Source organism: Hemiscyllium ocellatum, chromosome 3 (assembly GCF_020745735.1).
Source record: "Hemiscyllium ocellatum isolate sHemOce1 chromosome 3, sHemOce1.pat.X.cur, whole genome shotgun sequence".
In the NCBI taxonomy this organism is placed as follows: domain Eukaryota; kingdom Metazoa; phylum Chordata; class Chondrichthyes; order Orectolobiformes; family Hemiscylliidae; genus Hemiscyllium; species Hemiscyllium ocellatum.
In genome coordinates this window covers 31,771,239-31,792,707 of record NC_083403.1, presented here as the reverse complement: position 1 = coordinate 31,792,707, position 21,469 = coordinate 31,771,239, and the positions used below count along the sequence as shown (strand labels likewise).

The window sequence follows — 21,469 nt, the reverse complement described above, 5'->3', positions numbered from 1 at the left end:
ATGTGCACCAATATTTTTTGCTTGTATGCTTTGTCTGAAATTGTGGTTACACTTTGGGGCCCTGTATCCTAGTTTCTTGCTCCTTCTATTCTCCACCCACACTGATGCTACTTCCTGATCTCCTGAACCAAGCTCATCTCTACTGATGTTGCAATACCATCCTTGATGAACAGTACAACCCTTCCACTTTTACCTAGCTTCTTATTCTTCATGGATATCACATGCCCGTCAATATTCTGTACTCAATTCTTGCCATCCTCCAGCCACACCTCTGTACTAGCTATCAGATCATATTCATTTACTTCAATGGGCATAATTCATTGACTATGATATGAATGTTCCACATATCCAGATAGAGAGCTTTTTGTTTTGTGCTTTAATTACCTTTGTATCATCTTGTCTTGACTATTGGTGCATTCTGAAGTTTATTGTCTCTGACCTTCATTTCCCATGTTACGATTTTGCTCTCCTACCTTTACTCCACCCCTTGATTTACTCAGGCTACCAAAGCTTCATTCCTCACTTCATTGTTTAAAGGCCTCTCTACTTCCCTCGCGATACAGCTTACTAGAATACTAGGTCCCAGCACAGTTTAGGTGCAGACCATCCCAATTATACAATGCCCACTTTCCCCAGTTCTCATCTAAGTGCCCCTCCACCTGGAACTCATTTCTCCCACACCATTATTTGCAAACAAGATATACTGGGGAAAGTACAAAAGATCAGGCAATAGCTGTAGAGAGAAATAGAGCTAATAGTCTGGATGTTACATGCCTCCCCCACTAAAAACATACCTGGCAGGAGCATGTAATATAGGCTGGGTAGTTAAATAACCACCTTCCCACCCTCTCCTGAGCTCACCTCCACAATACAGTGGGTGAGCAAGCACCAAAATGATTTAGGGTCAACTTAGCTTGTTTAAAGCTCAGTTGACCCTGATATCACACTGCCCTGCCATAAAGTGGCTGTTGTGGGCAGGCAAGCACAAGTGGCATTCTCACTTTTTACAAAAAAGGAATTTAAAACAGTGAGAAATATTAGGGCTTTATTTTTGGGTTTGCTACTTATCAGGAGATATGGTCAAGAAAAGTACCCTCTTCCTTTCTGGGTTCTGTACTCACTGATACATTACACACACACACATAGTTGACTGCCTAAATATATTGCCTTGTCTTCATGATACAGAGGAAATGACTGAAGGTGAGGCAAGTACCTTTATACTGGAATGTCACATGTATTGATGTCATACAACTGTCCTAAAACTAAACTGCCTATGCACTGTTCGTCAAGGATGGTGTCATGCAATCAGTAGAGATGACCTTGGTTCAGGAGATCAGGATGTAGCAACATAGTACAATATCTCCCCTTTTCCCTTAATGAATGGGAACATTTTACTCAATAAACATATACAATGATGCAGGTAGATATATTGTCTTGATACATTGTGTACTTTCTGTATATTCAGATAACACCTTGGTAGATTTACAGCATGATCACATGTAGTCCTATGCAGTTGACATGACTTGATGGTTTAGCTGCACTTTGCGGTGTGCTATCTGACATCATGGATGGAGGTGTACTATATCTCATTGATCTGTGGTCATTTTCTGGCATGATATCCTCAGAATCTGAATCACCTGCGTGTGATGGGTGGATAATGATGTACTGTTGAGACATATCACCTGTGTCTTTGCAGAATTTGACCATTACTCATTACAATGTATATGACCAAGACTGGAGACAAAATCTCAAACTTTGAAGCTTTGTTCTGATTCAAGACTGTCAGTGTGCTTGGTTATCATGTCTTATATCATTTTCTCCCTTCATTCCAACAATATGTTGTTCACATGTGGTTGGCTGGTGAGCATGTGTGGGACAGAAGACCCATGTTGATATGTGTCCTAAACATGTTGGTGAGGGTAAACTTACCTGAAGAAACAGCATGTAGATTTAATATAACTATATGAAAATCTTGGCAAATAGCTCTACGTTTCATGGTCATGGGTTTTACAATATGAACAGTGCTTTCTGAGAGACCAGTTGACTGATGATAGTGAGATAATATATTAATAAATGCCTCATTTCCTATACATGTACATCACTAATGTACAATGGAATATTGTCGGACACAATTTGTTGAGGAGCACTGAACATAGTGAATATGGCAGTGAATGTGTCAACAACCATTGCACTGGTGATATCCTTGATTTGTTGTAGAAAAAGGAATTTGGTGAAATGGTCAGTTATCAGAATATAATAATGTCGCTGTTGATGAAAATATCAGTAACAATTTTGCACATTGGCACCAAAGGAATTGTGTGTGGATGAAGAGATTCTCTCAATATTTGAGGCTGATGAAATAGATGCTCCATATGACTTGATTAGCTTATCAAAGTTCTTATTAATAAGGTAAAACATAGAGTCAGATACCGATCTCAAGGTTTCTTTGTGTCCATGTGACCTATATGCATGTGGTCTGGTATGTTTTGATGTAGCACTTGTGGAATTATGACTGGCTTTCACTTGAAGATTACATTCTTGGAGATTCTAAAACATCTTGGAATGAGCAGGCTGAAGCTATTTGCTTGTGAACCTGTTCGAAGTGTTCAGGCCACCCACCAATGATGATCTTTTTCAGATGTTGCTTCTGGTCATCATTTAATGGAGCTCACTGAATCTGCTCTGCTCAGCTGTGACCAAAATGAATGCGATCCACATTGCCATCTTGACATTTGGTGTTGCAACTGACAAACTTGTTACCTCTTGTGCAGACTGGCAAACGTTGTGATTATATAACAGGTTCAGCCTGTAGTGTCCACTTACTGGCACTAACTACCAACCATGACTAGCTTTTAGTGCCAGCTTACTGCCATCATGATGTGGTTTATGGTTTTCTATGTATTAGTTCTTGTAACGTATACAATAAAGACTGGGTAATGTTTGATTAGAATCCTTGAAGTTCATTTATATTACATTTATGTTACATTACAATAACAAACACTGATACCCAAAGTCTGTGTTCTGTGCTTCCCCAAGTCACTTCACCTGATGAAGGAGCAGCGCTCTGAAGGCTTGTGATTTCAAATAAACCCGTTGGACTATCACCCGGTGTCACGTGTGACTTCTGACTTGTCCTCATGTTCCTGAACACTAAAGCTGGCTGACTGACTGAAGCCACTATGCTGACTCCATGACACACACAGATAGAAAGAGAGAGAGAGAGAGAGAGAGAGAGACTAAGGTGATCTGATATTTTTTAAATCAAAATGGCACAGGGTGTGATGTCATGTGACACTTTTAAAGGTACAGTACAGGTATAGTAATAAACCCATGTCATACTGCAACAAATACATATTTGCTTTTTTTAGTGCTGCTGTGAAGTATTTTGTGTCATTTCATTTTGCTGAGTGTGCCTTATCAAATAAGTTATTGAACCTCAAAGGTCTACTACATTTTATTAGCATTGTAAGGAAAATTCATTCAGTCTCTGTGCAAGATCTTAATTATGAATTAGACAAAGCAAGTTAGAAGTCAATATTTAACATTCATTGTCTCGCCTTTTCTATAAAGCAAAGTAGTTCCAATGTATGAAACAGCTGCAACTTCCATTCTTTTGGAATTCTCTCATTTTTAACAATTGACAGGCTTGGCTTCCTTGGAATCATCAGGTCGAAGCTGTCACTTGTCATATGTATCAAATCCATGCTCATTTATTAAATAATTGAATGCAATTTCATCCCTAATCAAGTACCCTAGCTAACAACTGTCATCTGTGCCATTATTTTTCCTGGCAGACTAGGAGAAGGAGAATAGCTACATCATTAATAAATGTTACTGAAAGAGATTGAGTGAGTATATAAAAAGGAGCAGGGAGTCAAAGCTGCCAAAATTTCTGAAATTAAACAAAATGACAAAATCCATGATGTGCCTTAGAGTAAAATGCAAGGTCAAAATTGGGAGGGAGTTATCTCCTACAAAATCACCTAGGTTTTAAGATTAACATAGAAATAATTTTACTATTATTAGATTAATTGGCATCATAAGGAATAGGAACTTGAGTAGACCACGCAGCCCATTGAGGATTTTAACATTTGATAGTCAAGACCGATTCAACCTTAACTTCATTTTGCCATCAAGTCCCCACATCCCTTGATTCTCCTGAAGTCCAAAAATCATTTTATCTGAACTTTGAATATATTAAGCTCCATTGCTCTCTTGGGTTCATAGATTGAACAGTGCAGTTTTGGCTACAGATCTCTCTAACATCTGGCACAACTTTCCTATTGCCTGCCTGTTGAAATGCATTTAAGAGACAGCATGGAATCATAGAATCCCTGCAGTGTGGAAGGAGGCCATCTGGCTCATTGAGTCTGAACCAAACCCTCTGAACAGCATCCCATTCAGACCTAGACTCCTATCATATACCTGTAATCTCACACTTACCATGGCTAATCCAACTAGCCTATACATCCCTGAACACTGTGGACAATTTTAGCATGGCCAATCAGTCTAACCTGCACATCTTTTGATTGGTCTGCCTTTTTTAGAACTATTTTGTGGGATGCGAGTATTGCTGGTAAGGCCAGTATTTTGTGGTCTGGCCTTACTTACCTTGAACATGGTGGCTTTAGGCCATTTCAAGTCAGTCACATTGCTGTAGGTCTGGAACATAAAAACATTAGAACAGAGTAGGCCATTCAGCCCATTCAGGCAGCTCTACCACACCCCCACACTGTCCCTTTGTCCAATTATATCCCTGACAGATTTCAAAACACCAGTATTGACATTGAACATGCTCAATGATAGAGATTTTCCTGGTCTAAACAGTAGAAGATTCCAAAGGTTCAAAACCCTCTGAGTAAAAAGTAATCCTCCTCATCTTTTTTCCCAAATGACTTCCTTCTGATTTTGAAACTATGTTCCCTGGTTACACACTCCCCAATAAGGGGAAACATCTTAACTGCATCTATCCTATCTATTCCTTTATTTACATTGTCGACTTCAATGGGATCACATCTTATAATGAGTCACACTTAGGCCAGAACACTGCTTCCCTAAAAGGCCTTAGCAATTCTGATGGGTTTTTACCACAATCAATGATACTTTCATGGTCACCATTATTGATAACTAATGTTCAATTCCAGATTTTTAAAAAATCTATTTGTAATTTAGATTTCAGCAGCTGTCACGGTGGGATTTAGAGACAGAGAGTTTTTAACAGCACGGAAAGAGATCCTTCTGCACATCGGGTCCATGCTGGTCATCAAATATCCATCTATTCTCAACTCATTTTGCAGTTCCTGGCCCATAGCATTGTGTGCTACGGTGTTTCAAGTGCTCATCTAAATAGTTCTCAAAAATATTACAGATTTCCACCTATGTCACCCTTTCAGGTAATGAATTCCAGATGCCTATATGCCTCTGGGTGAAAAAACATCCTCAAATTCCCTCTAAACCTCCTGCTCCCTACCTTAAATCTGTGCTCCCCCCTACTTATTGATCCTTCCATTAAAGCGATGAGGTTCTCCCCTGTCTTCTCTGTCCAAGCCTGTCAGAACTTTGAACTCTGTTCTGAGGAAGATAACCCAAGCTTATCCTGTCTTTCTTCAGGCTGAATCACTTTAGCTGAGGCCATATTCTACAATCTCCTCTGAAACATTTCTAGTGCAATCATATTCTTCCCACAGTGTGGCAGCCAGAACTGCACACAGTACTCCAGCTATAGCCTAACTAATATCATGTAAAGCTCAATTGTAACCTATCTTCCTCTGTGCTCGTTGTCTTGATTCATAAAGACAATTGTGCCATATGCCTTCTTATCCATCTCACCAATCTGACATGTTGCCTTCAATGATATATGGACATGCATATCAAAATCCTTCTGATCCTCTGTACTTCCTAGGGACTACCATTCATTGTGGACTTCCTTGCCTTGTTAGTCAGGCATCACTTCACTCTTTTCAAATTAAATTCCACTTGCCACCATTCAACCTATCTGATCAGCCTATCTGCAGCATTCAGTAGTTTAAAGCTTTCCTCCTCGATACTAACTACATGACTAAATTTCATAACATAGTAAAACTTACTGAATATAACACTTACAATCATATTTAGATCATTAACGTATACAAGGGACTCAACATCTAACCCTGTTGTACGACAGTGGATACAGATTTCCAGTTACTAATAAACCCTTCAACCATCACCCTCTGTTTCCTGTCACTTGGCAGTTTGCATCCAAATTTGCCAAATTTCTCTGGATCCCATGGGCTCTTAGCTCCTACCCAGTCCACCAAGTGACACCTGGTCACAAGTCTTACTGAAGTCCATGTAGATTACAGCAATGGCACTACTCTCATTCATACACCTGGTAACCACATCAAAAAAATTCAATCAAATTTTTTAGACAAGGGATGGGCAATAAACACTGGCCAGCCCACAATCCCAAGAGTGAATTAAAGAAAATAGTCAAACTCACTTGGAAAAAAGACCAAAATAGTATTTCCCTCCTAATTAGTTGGCTGTCAACTTTGGGTCACTCATGGACACCAGAGTGCCATGAAATTTCACCATTGCCCATCCTCCTGCTCTTTAAGAAATACTTTGTGACTGAAATGTATTGCTCCATGTAATAAGTATGGGGGCAGTGTCTGCAGTGGTGTCTGATTCCCTGATCCCACCAAGGAGAAACCTTATGATCATCTCAACAAAGAATAGGAGTAGGCCATTCGGCCCTTTGAGCCTGCTCTGCCATTCAATTGGATCATGGATGATCTGATTTTAAACGCAACTCTACATTCCTGCTTCCTCTCATAACCGTTCATCCCTTGATCATCAAGAATCTGTCAAGCTCGGCCTTAAAAGTATTTAAAGATTCTACATCCATTGCCTTTTGAGGAAGGAATTCCACAGACTCACAAACCTCAGGGATAAAAAAACAAATTGCTCATGTCTATCTTAAATAGGGAAATCCCTCATTTTTAAAGCATGCCCCACATTCCAGATTTTCCCACAAGAGGAGAGTTAGATTAAACACCAATCAGGAAGTTAGGAGCTGAACCAGTGAGCTGTTCGGACATTCGTGGGCCTCAATGTTGATGTCCCAAATTGCCAGAAGCTTCAAGCTAATCAGAGACCAGCAATTACTGTGCATGGGTGATCATTGATGGAGACCTAAGCTTCAGGGATGAGACAGCAAGAAGTGGCCACCCCTTTGTCCCCTAGTCCATAACAGGTCAAATTGGCATGTCCCTGACTTGAGTGGCAGGTTGTCCTATTAGGAAGCCAGTCACTTTTATTGTCTATCAAAAGGGTAATCAGGACTGAGATGAGGAGAAATTTTATCATGCAGAGAGTGGTGACCCTGTAGAATTTGCTACCACAGAAAACAGTCAAGGCCAAAACATTGTGTAGTTTCAAAAAGGAATTGGATATAACACTTGGGGTTAAGGGGATCACAAGGTATGGGGGAAAAGAGGGAGCAGGGTACTGAGCTGGATAATCAGCCACAGCTATAATGAGTAGTAGAGCAGGCTCAAAGGGCTATCAAAGGCTGGCAGTGAGTTGAGACCCTGAAGCAACTGTTAATTGTCAACTTAACTTGTGGCGAGCACTTAACCCCTTACCCAGCAAAAACGGGTTAACTTGTCTTCACCCAATGTGTCTTTTTCAGAGTGCGAGAGTAAACTCGTCCAAAACATTTAATTTCAAAAACAGCCACTGACGAGTTTATACGTCAATTCTTGGCATTTCTGGGCCCTTCTCAGCTAGAAACGAGTATACTCGGTGACTCATATATCTGGTAGCTGTGTCTCTTCCACCTCAGGCATTGCAAGAAGTGTCGACGCACCGCTTTTGGGCACACACTGTCATTCGTTTTTTTCTGGTTTTTTTTACAAGTTACGGCCAGATGTCGAGCTCAGAAGATGACAATGAGAATGAACCTTCTATTAGAAGCTTGGATACATCAGATGAGAGTGCAAGTTCGTCTGATAATGGCTATTCTCTCTCAAGTGAGGAGGAGGAGGAGGATGGTCGAATTTGGTGTCGACATGTGGTGTTGGAAGAATACATGCTTCCTCCATCACCACGCTTCCCATTCACTGGAACTCCTGGAATATCAATTGATTAAGACACAGCTGATATGACTCCTTTGGATTTTTTTAGTCTTTTATGTGACAACAGAATTATTGATCGAGTTGTGGACAAAACTAATCGCTTTGCTGAACAAACTGGAGAAAGAGATTGTATGTGGCGCCCTGTTACAAAGGCAGAAATTTGTGTGTTTTTCGCCTTGAAAATGTTTGGGGGTATTGTGAAAATGCCAGATCAAGAAATGAACTGGTCGAAAGATGAACGACTTGAAAGACCAATTTTCTTTTGCCGAAAATGGTATCTTCAAAATAAAATTTCAAGTAAAATATTGGAAATAGATAAAAACAAAAGTTATTTCCATAATCAGCATTAAAAATAATATTTAAAAAAGCAATAAAAAATTCATCTGAAAATGAAACGTTTTCTCCAAAAATGTCGTTGGGGAAGGGGTTAATTGCTGACGTGTTGAGGAGGAAGTAAGTGTGTACATTACAAATTCATCCAATTAAGAAGCTGCTTTTGCCATCTTTCTCACCACCTTCAGAAAGGGGATACTCATACCTTCTGTTTCTGCTTTTCCTACCGAACAGGATAACCTCCCATCTCTTCACACTGTATTCCATCTGCCCACGTTTTTGCCAATTCACTTACTCTCTTAAAATCTCCTTGAAGCATTTTTGCATTCTCCTCACAGCTTACACTCCCATCTAATTTTGTGTCATCTACAAACTTTAAAATAATACATTTCATGGCCACATCTGAAACATTGATATAGATTGTGAAGACGATGCATGTATAACAATCATAACAATTTCTTTTATGTAAATTAATAACTAGTAATTGATAATAAAGGGGAAAAATTAAAATTGCTATGTTTGTTCACTTCCATTTCATAAGTTATTGAACTGTAATGGTCAACTCAGATCTCTAAAGTATTTCTATGTGGATTGCATTACTGTTTGAGATTACTTTCACAAACTGCCACTAGATATGATTTGGCGATGCCGGTGTTGGACTGGAGTGTACTAAGTTAAAAATCACACAACACCAGGTTATAGTCCAACAGGTTTAATTGGAAGCACACTAGCTTTCGGAGCAACGCTCCTTCATCAGGTGGTAGTGGAGGGCTCAATCCTAACACACAGAATCTATAGCAAAAATTTACAGTGTGATGCAACTGAAATTATACATTGAACAATTGATTGTCTGTTTAGCCTTTTATCTGTTAGAATACAGTGATAGTTTCACTTCTTTCATGTGTAAGTCAAAAAAACATTTTTTTAAAAGTTGCATTCTTGGGTTAGCTGTTAACAGTGGTGATAGCTAGACAATATGTTGAAGGTGTTGGCCCCCTGTGTTCTCTGTTCTCTGCCATGATGTTTAGATTGGTTCTAATCTAAAAGGTGAGATAATGGAGTTTTACATAAATTCATGCAGTTTTTGAGCTCAGAGTTCTACATGAATGCATGCGGTTTTTGAGCAAAGTACAATGTAACCCTGCAAGTACAAATTCACCCCACAAAATATATGTATGCATGTGGGTCTTTGTCTGTCTGTGTGTGTCTGTCTGTCTGGGTTGGGGGTTGTGCGTGTGAGAAAGTATATGTGTGTGTGTGTGTGTGTGTGTGTGTGTAGTGAATGCAGTGCCTTAAGTCTGTGAGGGGGTGGATGTATGAGTGTGGGAGTGTGTCTGTCTGTAAGGATGTGTGTGGGTGTCTGTCTCAACAGACAGGAGGGTTCCCTCCCAGTTGGGGAACACTTCAGTGATCCAGGACATTCAGCCTCGGACCTTCGGGTGACCATCCTCCAAGGTGGACTTCGGGACAGGCAGCAGAGGAAGTTGGCCAAGCGGAGGCTGATAGCTAAGTTCGGTACCCATAGGGAGGGCCTCAACTTGGGTTCATGTCACATTACAGGTGATCACCATTGCACTATACACACACATAGATACTCCTATACAGACACACTCTCACACACACACAGACACTCCTATACACACATACACGCGGACACACATACACACAGACGTGCACACAGACACCCACACACACACACCCTTACAGACATACACACTCCCACACTCACACATCCACCCCCTCACAGACTTAAGACACTTTGCACTCACTACACACACACATACACTTTCTCACACTCACAACCCCCAACTCAGACAGACAGACAGACACACACACACACACACACACACACATACATACACAGACAAAGACCCACATGCACAGATATATTTTGTGGGGTGAATTTGTACTTGCAGGGTTACATTGTACTTTGCTCATAAACTGCACGGATTCATGTAAAACTCTGAGCTCAAAAACTGCATGAATTTATGTAAAACTCCGTTATCTCACTTTTTAGATTAGAATCAATCTAAACATCATGGCATAGAACAGAGGACACAGGGGACCAACACCTTCAACATATTGTCTAGCTATCACCATTGTTAACAGCTTACCCGAGAATGCAACTTTTTAAAAAAAAGGTTTTGTGATTTACACATGAAAGAAGTAAAATTATCACTGTATTCTAACAGATGAAAGGCTTAACAGACAATCAATTGTTCAATGTATAATTTCAGTTGCATCACACTGTAAATTTTTCGTATAAATTCTGTGTGTTAGGATTGAGCCCTCCACTACCACCTGATGAAGGAGCGTCGCTCCGAAAGCTAGTGTGCTTCCAATTAAACCTGTTGGACTATAACCTGGTGTTGTGTGATTTTTAACTTTGCCACTAGATAGAGCTCTATGTGTGTGTTTTCAATGGTTTGGAATGGTGAAATGTATTTTGCAACAGTGACATTTTACAGTACTTTGGTGTCCGTGAGTCACCAAACGTTAACAGCCAAGCAATTAGGAGGGAAATACAAATTTGGTCTTTATTACAAGTGAGTTTGACTACTTGTTTTAATTCACTTTTTTGACACATTAGTCAAATACCAATTAAATGGCTGAGATTCTGTGGTCAATGATGAAAGAACAGTGATTGCCACTGATCTCAAAGAAAGCTGTCCACAAGGATTTGGCAGGCTCAGTTTCCTCTATGACAACATTCATTTCATTTCAGCACCAGCTATAGGAGTACATTCATGTCTAACACAAACAGGATTGGCAAACTGAGAACTCAATCAGATTGTAAAATTCTTACAGACTGTAAACCAGGAATGTTTTAAAAAGTTGATTATTCGCTTGCTTTAATATTTTTACAGAGAGTAAAACAAAGTTGGCACGTATGGATGGAAAGCTGAAATAAGAATAGGCTGTTCAGGTCCTCAAGCCTATTCCATCATCAATAAGATCATGGCTGATCTGCGGCACTTTTCCTTCACAAAAATTTGTAAATTTGGGATTTTAAATTATCAACTGATCCAGCATCCACTGCTGTTTGTGGAAGAGCGTTCCAAACCTCTCCCATCATTGGTAAGTAAATGTGCTTCCTAACATCCCTCCTGAATGGTCTGGCCCTAATTCTCCAACTATGACCCCTAGTTCTATAATCCTCAACCAGTGGAAATAGTTTATCCTTACCCAACCTGTTTTTCCTTATTAATATCTTGAAGACTTCAATCAGATCTAAGTTGTAGAGAAAACAGGCCTAATTTATATAATCTCTGCTCCTAAGTAAACCGCTGAAGTCTGGATATCATTCTGTAAACCTACATTGTACTCCTTCCAAGGCCGATATATCTTTCCTAAGATGTAGTGACCAGATCTGCTCACAGTTCTTCAAGTGAGGACTAACCAGGGCTTTGTATAACTGCAGCATAATTTCTGCATCATTTTATTCCAATCTTCTAGATATAAAGACCAGCATTCTATTTGCTTTCTTAAATATTTTCTGCCCAGGTCCATGGCATATTAAGGATCTATACACCTGAATCTCCAAGTATCTTTGAGCGTCCACTGTGTTTAATTTCATACCGTCTAGGAAGTACCCTTATCTCTTCTTTATTAGTCAAAAATGGAAAACCTCACACTTCCTTACATTGATCTACATCTGTCACAGTTTTGCCCATTCATCTTGTCTATCAATATCCCTTTGTAACTTTATGCTCTCATTGTTTACAATGGGATTAAGGTAGAGGCTGAAATCTAAGCAAATATAAAATTAAAATTCAGTTTTATTATTTTAATAATCAGTAGATTTTTTTTTAAATCACGAAATGAAGGAATTATACTCTAAGTTTTTAAAGTTAGATTTTCTTCAGGGTCAGAGAGATTCTCCAAACACTAGTATGACTCAGCATGTGACAAAAACTCAATTTTATGCTCTTCAAAATGGCTTAACATTTTCAACACTTTTCTTGGTGAGAATAGAGTATAATAATTTGGAATTTAAGTCAAATTGGTGATTTCTGTGATTCTATGACAAGACTGCAACATTGAACCCTACAGCGAAGCAGGGATTGCTGACAACAACTTCTGAATGCCCACATTTAACTATATGGGCAGATGGTAGAAGCTCTCACACACACACACACACACACACACACACACACATTCCTGATGAAGGGTTTACACCTGAAACGTTGACTCTCCTACTCTCCAGATGCTGCCTGACCTGCTGTGCTTTTCCAGCTCCACATCTTTCGACTCTGACACTCTGACTCTCCAGCATCTGCACTCACTTTCTCTCAGATGGTGGAAGCTGTTAGTTCCAGAGACAATTTTGAGGAAGTGTCACCAGATGCGAAACATTAACTCTGATTTCTCTTCATAGTTGCTGCCAGACCTGCTGAGCTTTTCCAGTAATTCCTGTTTTTGTTTCAGGGAATATTGATGGTGACTGATGACAATTTCACTGTCAAGATAACAACAAATTCTGGGTCATTTGTGAATCATGGGTTGATAGAGATCACGAAGTTCCCAATTTGGTGGCTGATTGCATTGGGATTACTTTGGTCATTGGAAGATGCTTTAAATGTTTCCTTACACTAGTGAGCAGAGTAATCAGCAAATGAATAGTGACGCTAAATAACAACAAAAATGCTTGCAGTAAATACTCAAATTAGTTACTATTGAGCATACAATAACTTATCTGATGCAAATCAGGGTGATTTACTCTTTGGAGGGTTGGTGTGGGCTTGTTGGGTCTAATAGCCTGTGTCCACACTGTAGATAATCTAATCTAACCATAAGCATACCCATGACTTCTCAAATTGATTAATACAATTATGTTAAAGTGAAGAAACATGAGACAAGAAAATGGGTCATGTAAACAATCTGCACAGCACTGGAAATATAGCTAGCTCCCTGTTAGGATGTAACAAGACAACCCAATTCACTTGCTGAGAGAGCTGACTGGCAAGTTGCCAGGATTTTGCCAATGCCCTGTTGACTTGCAGGAGACTTTACTGATTTGCCCTCTGTTAACCCCTGATTTCCTGGATAACAATGGCTGGCCTTACCACACCCTGTCTTTTGCACTTGATTCATACTGAAACCAGTGATTCAATATTGGAAACTCAATTCGAGACCTACTTTCTTGCTTCATGTTTCACTGCTTTGTAATAATTGTGATAATCAATTAGAGAAGTCATGGGTTTGCATCAGTTAAATTATTGTGTGCTCAGAAGTAGCTAAATTGAGTATTTGCTGCAAGCTTTTTTTTTTATAATTTAAAGTCACTAGTCATTTGCTGTTACTGTACTCATTAGTGTAAGGAAACATTTAAAGTATCTCTCATGCCCAAAGGAATCTCAACACAAACAGCCATCAAATTGGTAACTTTATAATCCCTATCAACCTTGATTCATAAATGATCCAAAATTTGTTGTTATCCTGACTGTGCAATTGTCAGCAGTCATCATCAATATTCTCTGGAACTGACAACTCTGTCATCAGCCCTTGGAGTCTAATGTAGAATTTCAGAGGTTGTATTGAGGTTCATCACTGCATAATTTAGTTGTAAATAATATGTTAGTTATTAAACTGTACTTTTATTCTATAGCTTTCTTGCAAAAGGATGCTTTACATTTGTGAAAGGAATTATTTTTCATTCACAGCCATTATAATCAAATAGGAGACTACAGATGTAATATCTGAGTCAATCAAAGTTCTGTAATATTTTGCAAATGCACTGAATTATCTCCTGTTTTAAAGCACATGTGCAGCCACTAAGACCAGATATTGCATGTATACACAAATAATATGCAAAACACTCAACTTTTACAGATAAATGACTACATTAAAGACACAAATAAGTTCAAGGTGCAACAACACAGATGATGTAGCAGTTCATGCTAAATGGATTCTAAGCATTCCTACTAAAACCACGTGATAATGTGTCATCACTTTTAGAAGATCAGAACAGTTTGTTTTTACACCAGAACAATACTTTTGTTGCTAACTTGTATAAGTGATCTTAAGAATGTTTAATCCCATACCTGATATCAGCTCTCCTCCGTGGCCTTGCTTCAGACATGAAAATACTGCCTTTTGTTGATAGGCGCAGTCAATGCATGCTTGGACAGCCTGTTGAAGGACCATGGATGCTCTGGCAGGGCCAAAATGGTCTGGTAGCTGCAGCAACTTCTTCTTATCAAGATGTGGCCCAGCACAGGCATGTTTGTTGACATATATGCAAACTGCAACATGGAAAGATCAGCTATGTTAAGCATGCGTGGCAGCTTATTGCAATACAATTAGCTCAAATAAAACTCCGAATTTCTGAAAAATTTCCTGAAGAAATTATTATTCAACCTTCCCAATAATGAACACGTCTAGCAGAATTTTCAATCTTCAGCTTCAGTAAGTGATGTTATTATCTGAATTCCCCTTGAGCTTGTGGAGTAGCCACATCTCAAACGTGTGGTCAAAGATTTCCTGTATTCAATTATTTGCAATAACATGTTGATGGTGCTATAAAAGGGGAAATCTTCCCAAAATTGTTTGGTATCACGCTGTTAAAATCAGCACTGACGTGATATGGGCAAAGAAAAGCAGAGTGATCAGAAACGGAGTGAGTGTCCAGCTGCCATGGTGGAACAGAGGGCAAGATCCATCCAGGGAATAGTTGCAACGATAGTTGTAATGGTTATACTCTCTTCCATTGGCCAGAAGATATAACTATTTAAATATACGTATGCATAGATTCAAGAGCAACTTGTTTCCCATTGTTATCAGACTTTTTAATTATCCTCTCAAATGTTAATGTTGACCTCTCTCTTTCTCTCTCTCTCTTTCTCTCTCTATCTTTGCACCTTCTCTGCAGCTGTAACACTGTGTTCTACACTCTGCTCTGCTGACCCTGATGCACTTTTGTATGGTACAGTCTGCCAGTATAGCACACAAAACAACACTTTTCACTGTATCCCATTACATGTGACAACAATAAATCAAATCAAATCAAAGCAAAATAACATTAAAGACACTTTGAACCTACAGCGCATCCTGAATAATGTAGGTGAACTAGTGGCACAAATAAGAATAAGATTTCTTAGATTTGTTTAGATTAAATCACCATTACAAGAAATGGTTACAAGTTTGAAAAATAAATACTCCAGTGCAAAACATAAATCAGGCAAAATGGAAAAGAAGGGTAGCCTGATAGGAAAGGATGACTTAGGGTTATTTGTGAGAAAGAATCTTGGCTCAGAATTTCATGGTGTAGAATCAGAATAAGTGGCGATGAGGAATAGCAGGAATCAAAAAACACTGCTAGGTGTTATAGGTCCCCAAGCATATTTGTACAAAGGTAATTCTCAAGCATGCTCCTATGGCCTCTATAGGGACCATTAACTTCCAAAGCGGGCTTTGATTTAGAGCACACAGATGGGCCCCAGCTAGGCCTGCCTGTTTGTCGGTTATGACAAACAGTCCCTCTTCACTACCTACACAGGCACCATGCCCCAACTCTCCTGCCATTACATCGATGACTGCATCAGTGCAGCATCCTGCATCCATGCCGAACTGAAGTAGTTCATCGACTGTGCCCATAAGTTCTATCCCGCCCTTAAATTCACTTGGTCTATCTTGGACACCTCTTTTCCCTTATTGACCTCTCCTTTTCCATCTCCAGTGAGAGTCACCAGATGGACATTTACTGTAAATCCACAGACTCCCATAACTACCTAGATGACATCTTCTTCACCCAGTATCCTGCAAGAACTGCAAGAATTTGGGTGGCATGGTGGCTCAGTTGTTAGCACTGCTGCCTCACAGCACCAGGGACCCAGGTTCAATTCCAGCCTCAGGGGGCTGTCTGTGTGGAGTTTGCACATTCTCCCCGTGTCTGCGTGGGTTTCCTCTGGGTGCTCCGGTTTCCTCCCACAGTCCAATGATGTGCAGGTCAAGTGAATTGGCCATGGTAAATTGCCCACAGTGTTAGGTGCATTAGTCAGAGGGAAATGGGTCTGGCTGGGTTACTCTTCAGAGGGTCGGTGGGGTTTCCACACCGTTGGGAATCTAATCTAATTTCCCAATTCCTCTGCCTTTGCCACATCTGCTCGGAAGAGGAGACATTCCACTCCCAAGCATCCCAGATGTCCACTTATTTTGAACAATGTGCTTTTCTGCCCTCTGTCATCCAGACAGCCTTCCTATGCACCTCTTCAATTCCCCGCTCCACTGCTTTAAGCTCACCCATCTAAACTCAATAAAGGCAGGGTGCCGCTTGCCCTCACCTACCACCTCAACTAGTCTCCACATCCAACGTATCATCCTTAAACACTTCTACCAATTCCAATTAGACCCCATCACCAAGAACATCTACCCCTCCCCACCCCTCTCTGTCTTCCACAAGGACCGTTCCCTTCGACAGTCTTTGGTTTGCGCCATTCTCCCCACCAACTCCCTGCCACCACCCACTTCCCCCAATCCCCAGCACCCAGGTACCTTCCTCTGCAACCGGAAAAGATGCAAGACCTGCCTCCCTCACCTCCATCCAGGCCCCCATACAGTCCTTCAGGGTGAGACAGAGGTTAACCTGCATCTCCTTCAATCTAGTTTTACGGTATCCGATGCTCCTATTGTGGTCTTCTCTACATCGGGGGTGGGGGAACCAAGCATACACTCAGGGCATGTTTCACTGAGCATCTCAGCCAGGCTCACAGGGGCCGGCTGGATCTCCCAGAAGAGCAACACTTCATCTTCTGCCTGGGCAGCCTACAGCACAGAGGACTCAACATTGAGGTCTCTAATTTCAAATAACCTCCCTTCCCATCCCTCGACTCACTTCCCATCCCCTCCTTCTCCCTTCCATCCTTCTGACTGACCCTTCCTTCCAGCTACCAACCGGATTCATTCCTCCCATCAACCAACCAGGTCGCAACCTCCTCTTGTGTTCATCTATTCCTACCTTATCACTTTACCCCTCTCCCCACCCTAAAACCCTCCCCGACCCCCCCTTTATCTGCAGCTCCCCCTACACCTACCCCCAGTCCTGAAGAAGGGTCACACCCAAGGCATTGACTTCTCAACCTCCTGATGCTGCCTGGCTTGCTTTGTTCTTCCAGCCTCCTGCTTGTCTACCTTGAACATGCGGTGGTTAACCAAAATAAATTATGCTGCAAGATTTCATGTTTTCAAACAAAACAACCTTTGGAGTATATTAAGAAAGCAAGCATTACTAACTATGGTTTGTCAAGACTGAGTGATTAATCTAATTCCCCTTTTTACTTTTAAACAAAAAAAGATCTGTAGATGCTGAATATCTGGAACGAAAACAGAAATTTCTGTAGACACTCAGAAGGTCTGGCAGCATCTGTGGAGAGAAAAGCAGAGTTCACGTTTCAAGTGCAGAAGTTCTGAAAAAAGGGTCACTGGACTTGAAACGTGAACTCTGCTTTTCTCTCCACAGATGCTACCAGACCTGTTGAGTTTCTCAAAAAATATCTGTTTTTTTTTAGATTACTTCCTTGCTTTTTATTTCCTAATTATACCCAACAATGTCATTATTCCTTCTGGAAAAATCCTAGGATTTACTTTATAATTTCCTCAGAGATCCAGCTATTCTTTGAGGTAACATTTATCTTCCTTGTTCTTTCAGCTCTTTAAATGCAACTGCCTCTATCTGTTCCCAAAGTGAACAGCATACTGTGATCTTCAGTGAGTGAAACACACCGATAAATAAGAAGTGGTACTTCCCTAACTCATTGCATTCACCCACTGCCCTTCAAACACACCATTCATCTTCTTTGCAATGTGGCATACTTGGGATATGCTAAACCAAAATGAAAAGCAATTATCTTTTATCTTCACAGCCAAATGTTTGTTTCTGGGACCAACATGAATAATATTTATATCTCCAACAGAGTTACCAGCCTTTCTCCAGACTCACGAGTTTCACCAACAGACTCTTGGGTTTCCAAAAGTGCTTTTAATTTCTTTGATCGTGGAACTCAGTAAAGTTGACTGGATAAATCAATTAGAGGATTCAATGGTAAACAAGCATTAGAAAATAACTAAAAAAAATTCAATAAGTCTGATAAAATATGCTCTATTTAAAAACAAAAGTGCAGCAAGACAAATCCATCCACAGCTTCCAAAAAACATTGCAAAGAATAGAAGTCTGAGAGTGTGGCGTTGGAAAAGCGCAGCAGGTCAGGCAGTCTCTGAGGAGCAGATGAGTCTACTTATCGGGCATAAGCCCTTCATCAGGAGTGGACATTCCTGATGAAGGGCTTATGTCTAAAACGTCGCCTCTCCTGCTCCTTGGATGCTGCCTGACCTGCTGCGCTTTTCCAGTGCCGCGTATTTTGACTCTGACTTCCAGCATCTGCAGTCCTCCATTTTGGCCTGTTTTTGAGACCAACAAAGGCCAACAAAATGTTGATAAAACTGAAAGAAAAACAATAAGGGTGAACTAGCCAAGCGTATAAAAAGAGATTATGAAAACTTTTATGAATACATAACAAGGGAGACAGTAGATAAAGTAAACATTGATGCCTTACAAATAAGAGACAGGAGAAAATATCATGGAAGTGAAGAAATGGCAGGAATGCTGAATAAATATTTTCAGCTTGTCTTTGATCTCCCAGTGGCGGTGTAAATTGGAATGTGAAATATTGAACACAGTTTTCTGCTGGAAAAGCAATTTATTTCAGCAGTGATCTGGTATCAGAATAAAGGACCAACCATTTGGAACAGAGATGAGCAGAAATTTCTCCACTGAAAGGGTTGTGAACCTTCAAATTCACTATCCCCTTTGGTTACGAATGCAACATAATTTATTTAAGACTGAGATAGACAGATACATTTTTTGCTCTCTCATGAAACCAAACATTATGAAAAGCAAACAGCAAAGTGAAGTTGGAGCCCAAGACCATTTGGAATGGTGGAGCAGTTTCGATGTACTGTATGAATACCCCGATCCTATTTCTTATGTTCTTATGTAATATGAAGAATTTTCCTCCCACTGACATGTCTCATACCCAATAAATGCTTGATGAGAAATTTGATTTTTTTTTAGTTTTAGAGAAAAGCCAGAATTAATCGAGTTGAAGCTTTGCAGATTATGAAGAGGATTAAAATTGATCCAGACAAACTGTGTTAGAGGGCAGGCTCAAAGGCTTTCATTTTAGGTAAAAAAAAAGCAAGGTTTGTGAATTTACAGTGACAAATTCAGGGAAGTCAGATAAAATATTTTCTTCCAAAGCTCAAGACAGTCATAGGTAGGTAACCAGCGAAGCCCAATATTGGTCGCTTCAAGAGAGAATTGGTGCTTTCTTGAAAAAGAGAAGGGATTCAGGAATTTGATGAATAATGGAAAGGTAAGATTGACCTTGTAAAAGCAAGAGGCCCATTGGTCTAATGCTGCTTTCTAATTCCTAAGATTTCTTATGCTTATATCATGCATTCAAAATTTATGCACACAGGTACCATACAGAAAATAAACTTTGTTGCTAAAGTACATGTAATAATTATAAATAGGCAAGGGTTATGTCGATAGTTTTCACTTTCTCTCTAAACATTGATTTTTATTCCTGAGTCAAAATTTCAAACGAAAATGGACAAGTTGAACTGAAAGGTTATTTTCCATGCTGTACATCTCTATGAATATGACTCTAAAAGTGAGATAAATTAATATATTGACTAACAAAGCACCATCTAACAAACATTGGAAAACACATAAACATAATTACCCAGAAATCTCGGACCTCCTGAACAGTGTGAGCAATGCCAAGACTGTTGGGAAAAGGTGGTGAGTTTGGAAAATTGAGATTCTCAACTTTGAGTGAAAGAAGTCTGGTTGTCCACCAGACATGGTGAAATGGTGAAATGATAACCATGTTAGTAAGCAGTACGAAGCCTGTCTGCATGCAGTTACAGCTCATTAGAAAAAAGCTTTTGTATGAAGTTTGCTTTTCTCCAAGCAGCAGAGATGATGTGAAATTGACAGTGGCAACCTGGCAGCTCCAGCGTTGCTCCCATGGGTGTCAGTCTTGTCCAGCATTCCCCAAAATCTCAGAATACACTCTACTGGCAGCAGGCACTGGCACTCCACAGAGGTTGGCATCGGGCATGTACCAGCCTCACCATCTCATCATGGCATATGGCTAATGCACTTAAAATACGGCTATCCACTTGTGTACTGCCCTTTGGAGAAGACTGGCTTTGCATTCTGGTGCTGCTAGTAGGCCACTCTGTGTGAAGGGACAAACACCCATACATGTATGTCGGAGACTGGAGCAGACTGCATCTCGGGTCTCTCCACTGGCTTTCTTCATGCTCATTCATCGATAGATCCGAACAGCTACAATCTTATGTCTTCTATGGAATACCATGCAGATGAGATGCAGATGATACTCTGTTTTGAGGCAGTGCTTAGAATGCCACATTGTGTTCTCTAGTGTATCTGCAACATAGCTCCTTCTTCCACTGGGGCCAGTGCGTGCTGTAAGTTCTCTCCCTCATATCAGGTTCCCATCCAGGTCTTGTCTGGCGTTTCAATCTAGCAGGTTCGCTGCTCGAGACAACTGGAGGATCCACTGAGGTTGTGTGATAGCCAATAAGGATCCAGGGCAACTACAGCCTTGTGCCAAGTAAGACAATGAGGATGTTGTTCACTATCCTGCAGCACTGTAGCGGCAGCCACAACAACTCAGAGTCTCATTGAATGAGGTCATCTCTCACTGAGGGGAAATGTTTTGATACTGCAAAGGCCAGAATCCCCTGTGTAACCTCAACCACAAATGCCGTTAATCACTTAGATCTTTCTCGAGCTTTTCCTGTTGTTTAATAAAAAAATTAAGGTTTACAAATGGATGGAAATATTCACAAGATCCAATCCTCCCTCATTCAATTATGACAAAGTTTCAGGCCAGGGTGTGGGCACCAGGGAAAGGACAGCTATCACTCAGACTGGGACAGAACATCATGTAGTATTAAGGATAGACAAACCTCCACTCTTGCAACTGCAG

At 40.3% G+C, this 21,469-nt stretch overlaps 2 protein-coding genes across 2 annotated transcripts in view; one reads left to right on the top strand and one right to left on the bottom strand.

Moving 5' to 3' along the window:
- sobpa (sine oculis binding protein homolog (Drosophila) a) overlaps window positions 1-7,931 on the top strand; it is a 433,378-nt gene extending 425,447 nt beyond the window's left edge. The window contains exon 10 of the transcript XR_009646484.1: window positions 7,900-7,931. The gene's annotated coding sequence lies outside the window, so the exon portion shown is untranslated. The remainder of the gene's footprint in view (window positions 1-7,899) is intronic.
- Window positions 1-21,469, bottom strand: part of scml4 (Scm polycomb group protein like 4) — a 125,244-nt gene that overhangs the window by 46,760 nt on the left and 57,015 nt on the right. The window contains exon 3 of the mRNA XM_060849402.1: window positions 14,495-14,695. Within this exon, the coding sequence (XP_060705385.1) occupies window positions 14,495-14,695 (201 nt within the window). The remainder of the gene's footprint in view (window positions 1-14,494; window positions 14,696-21,469) is intronic.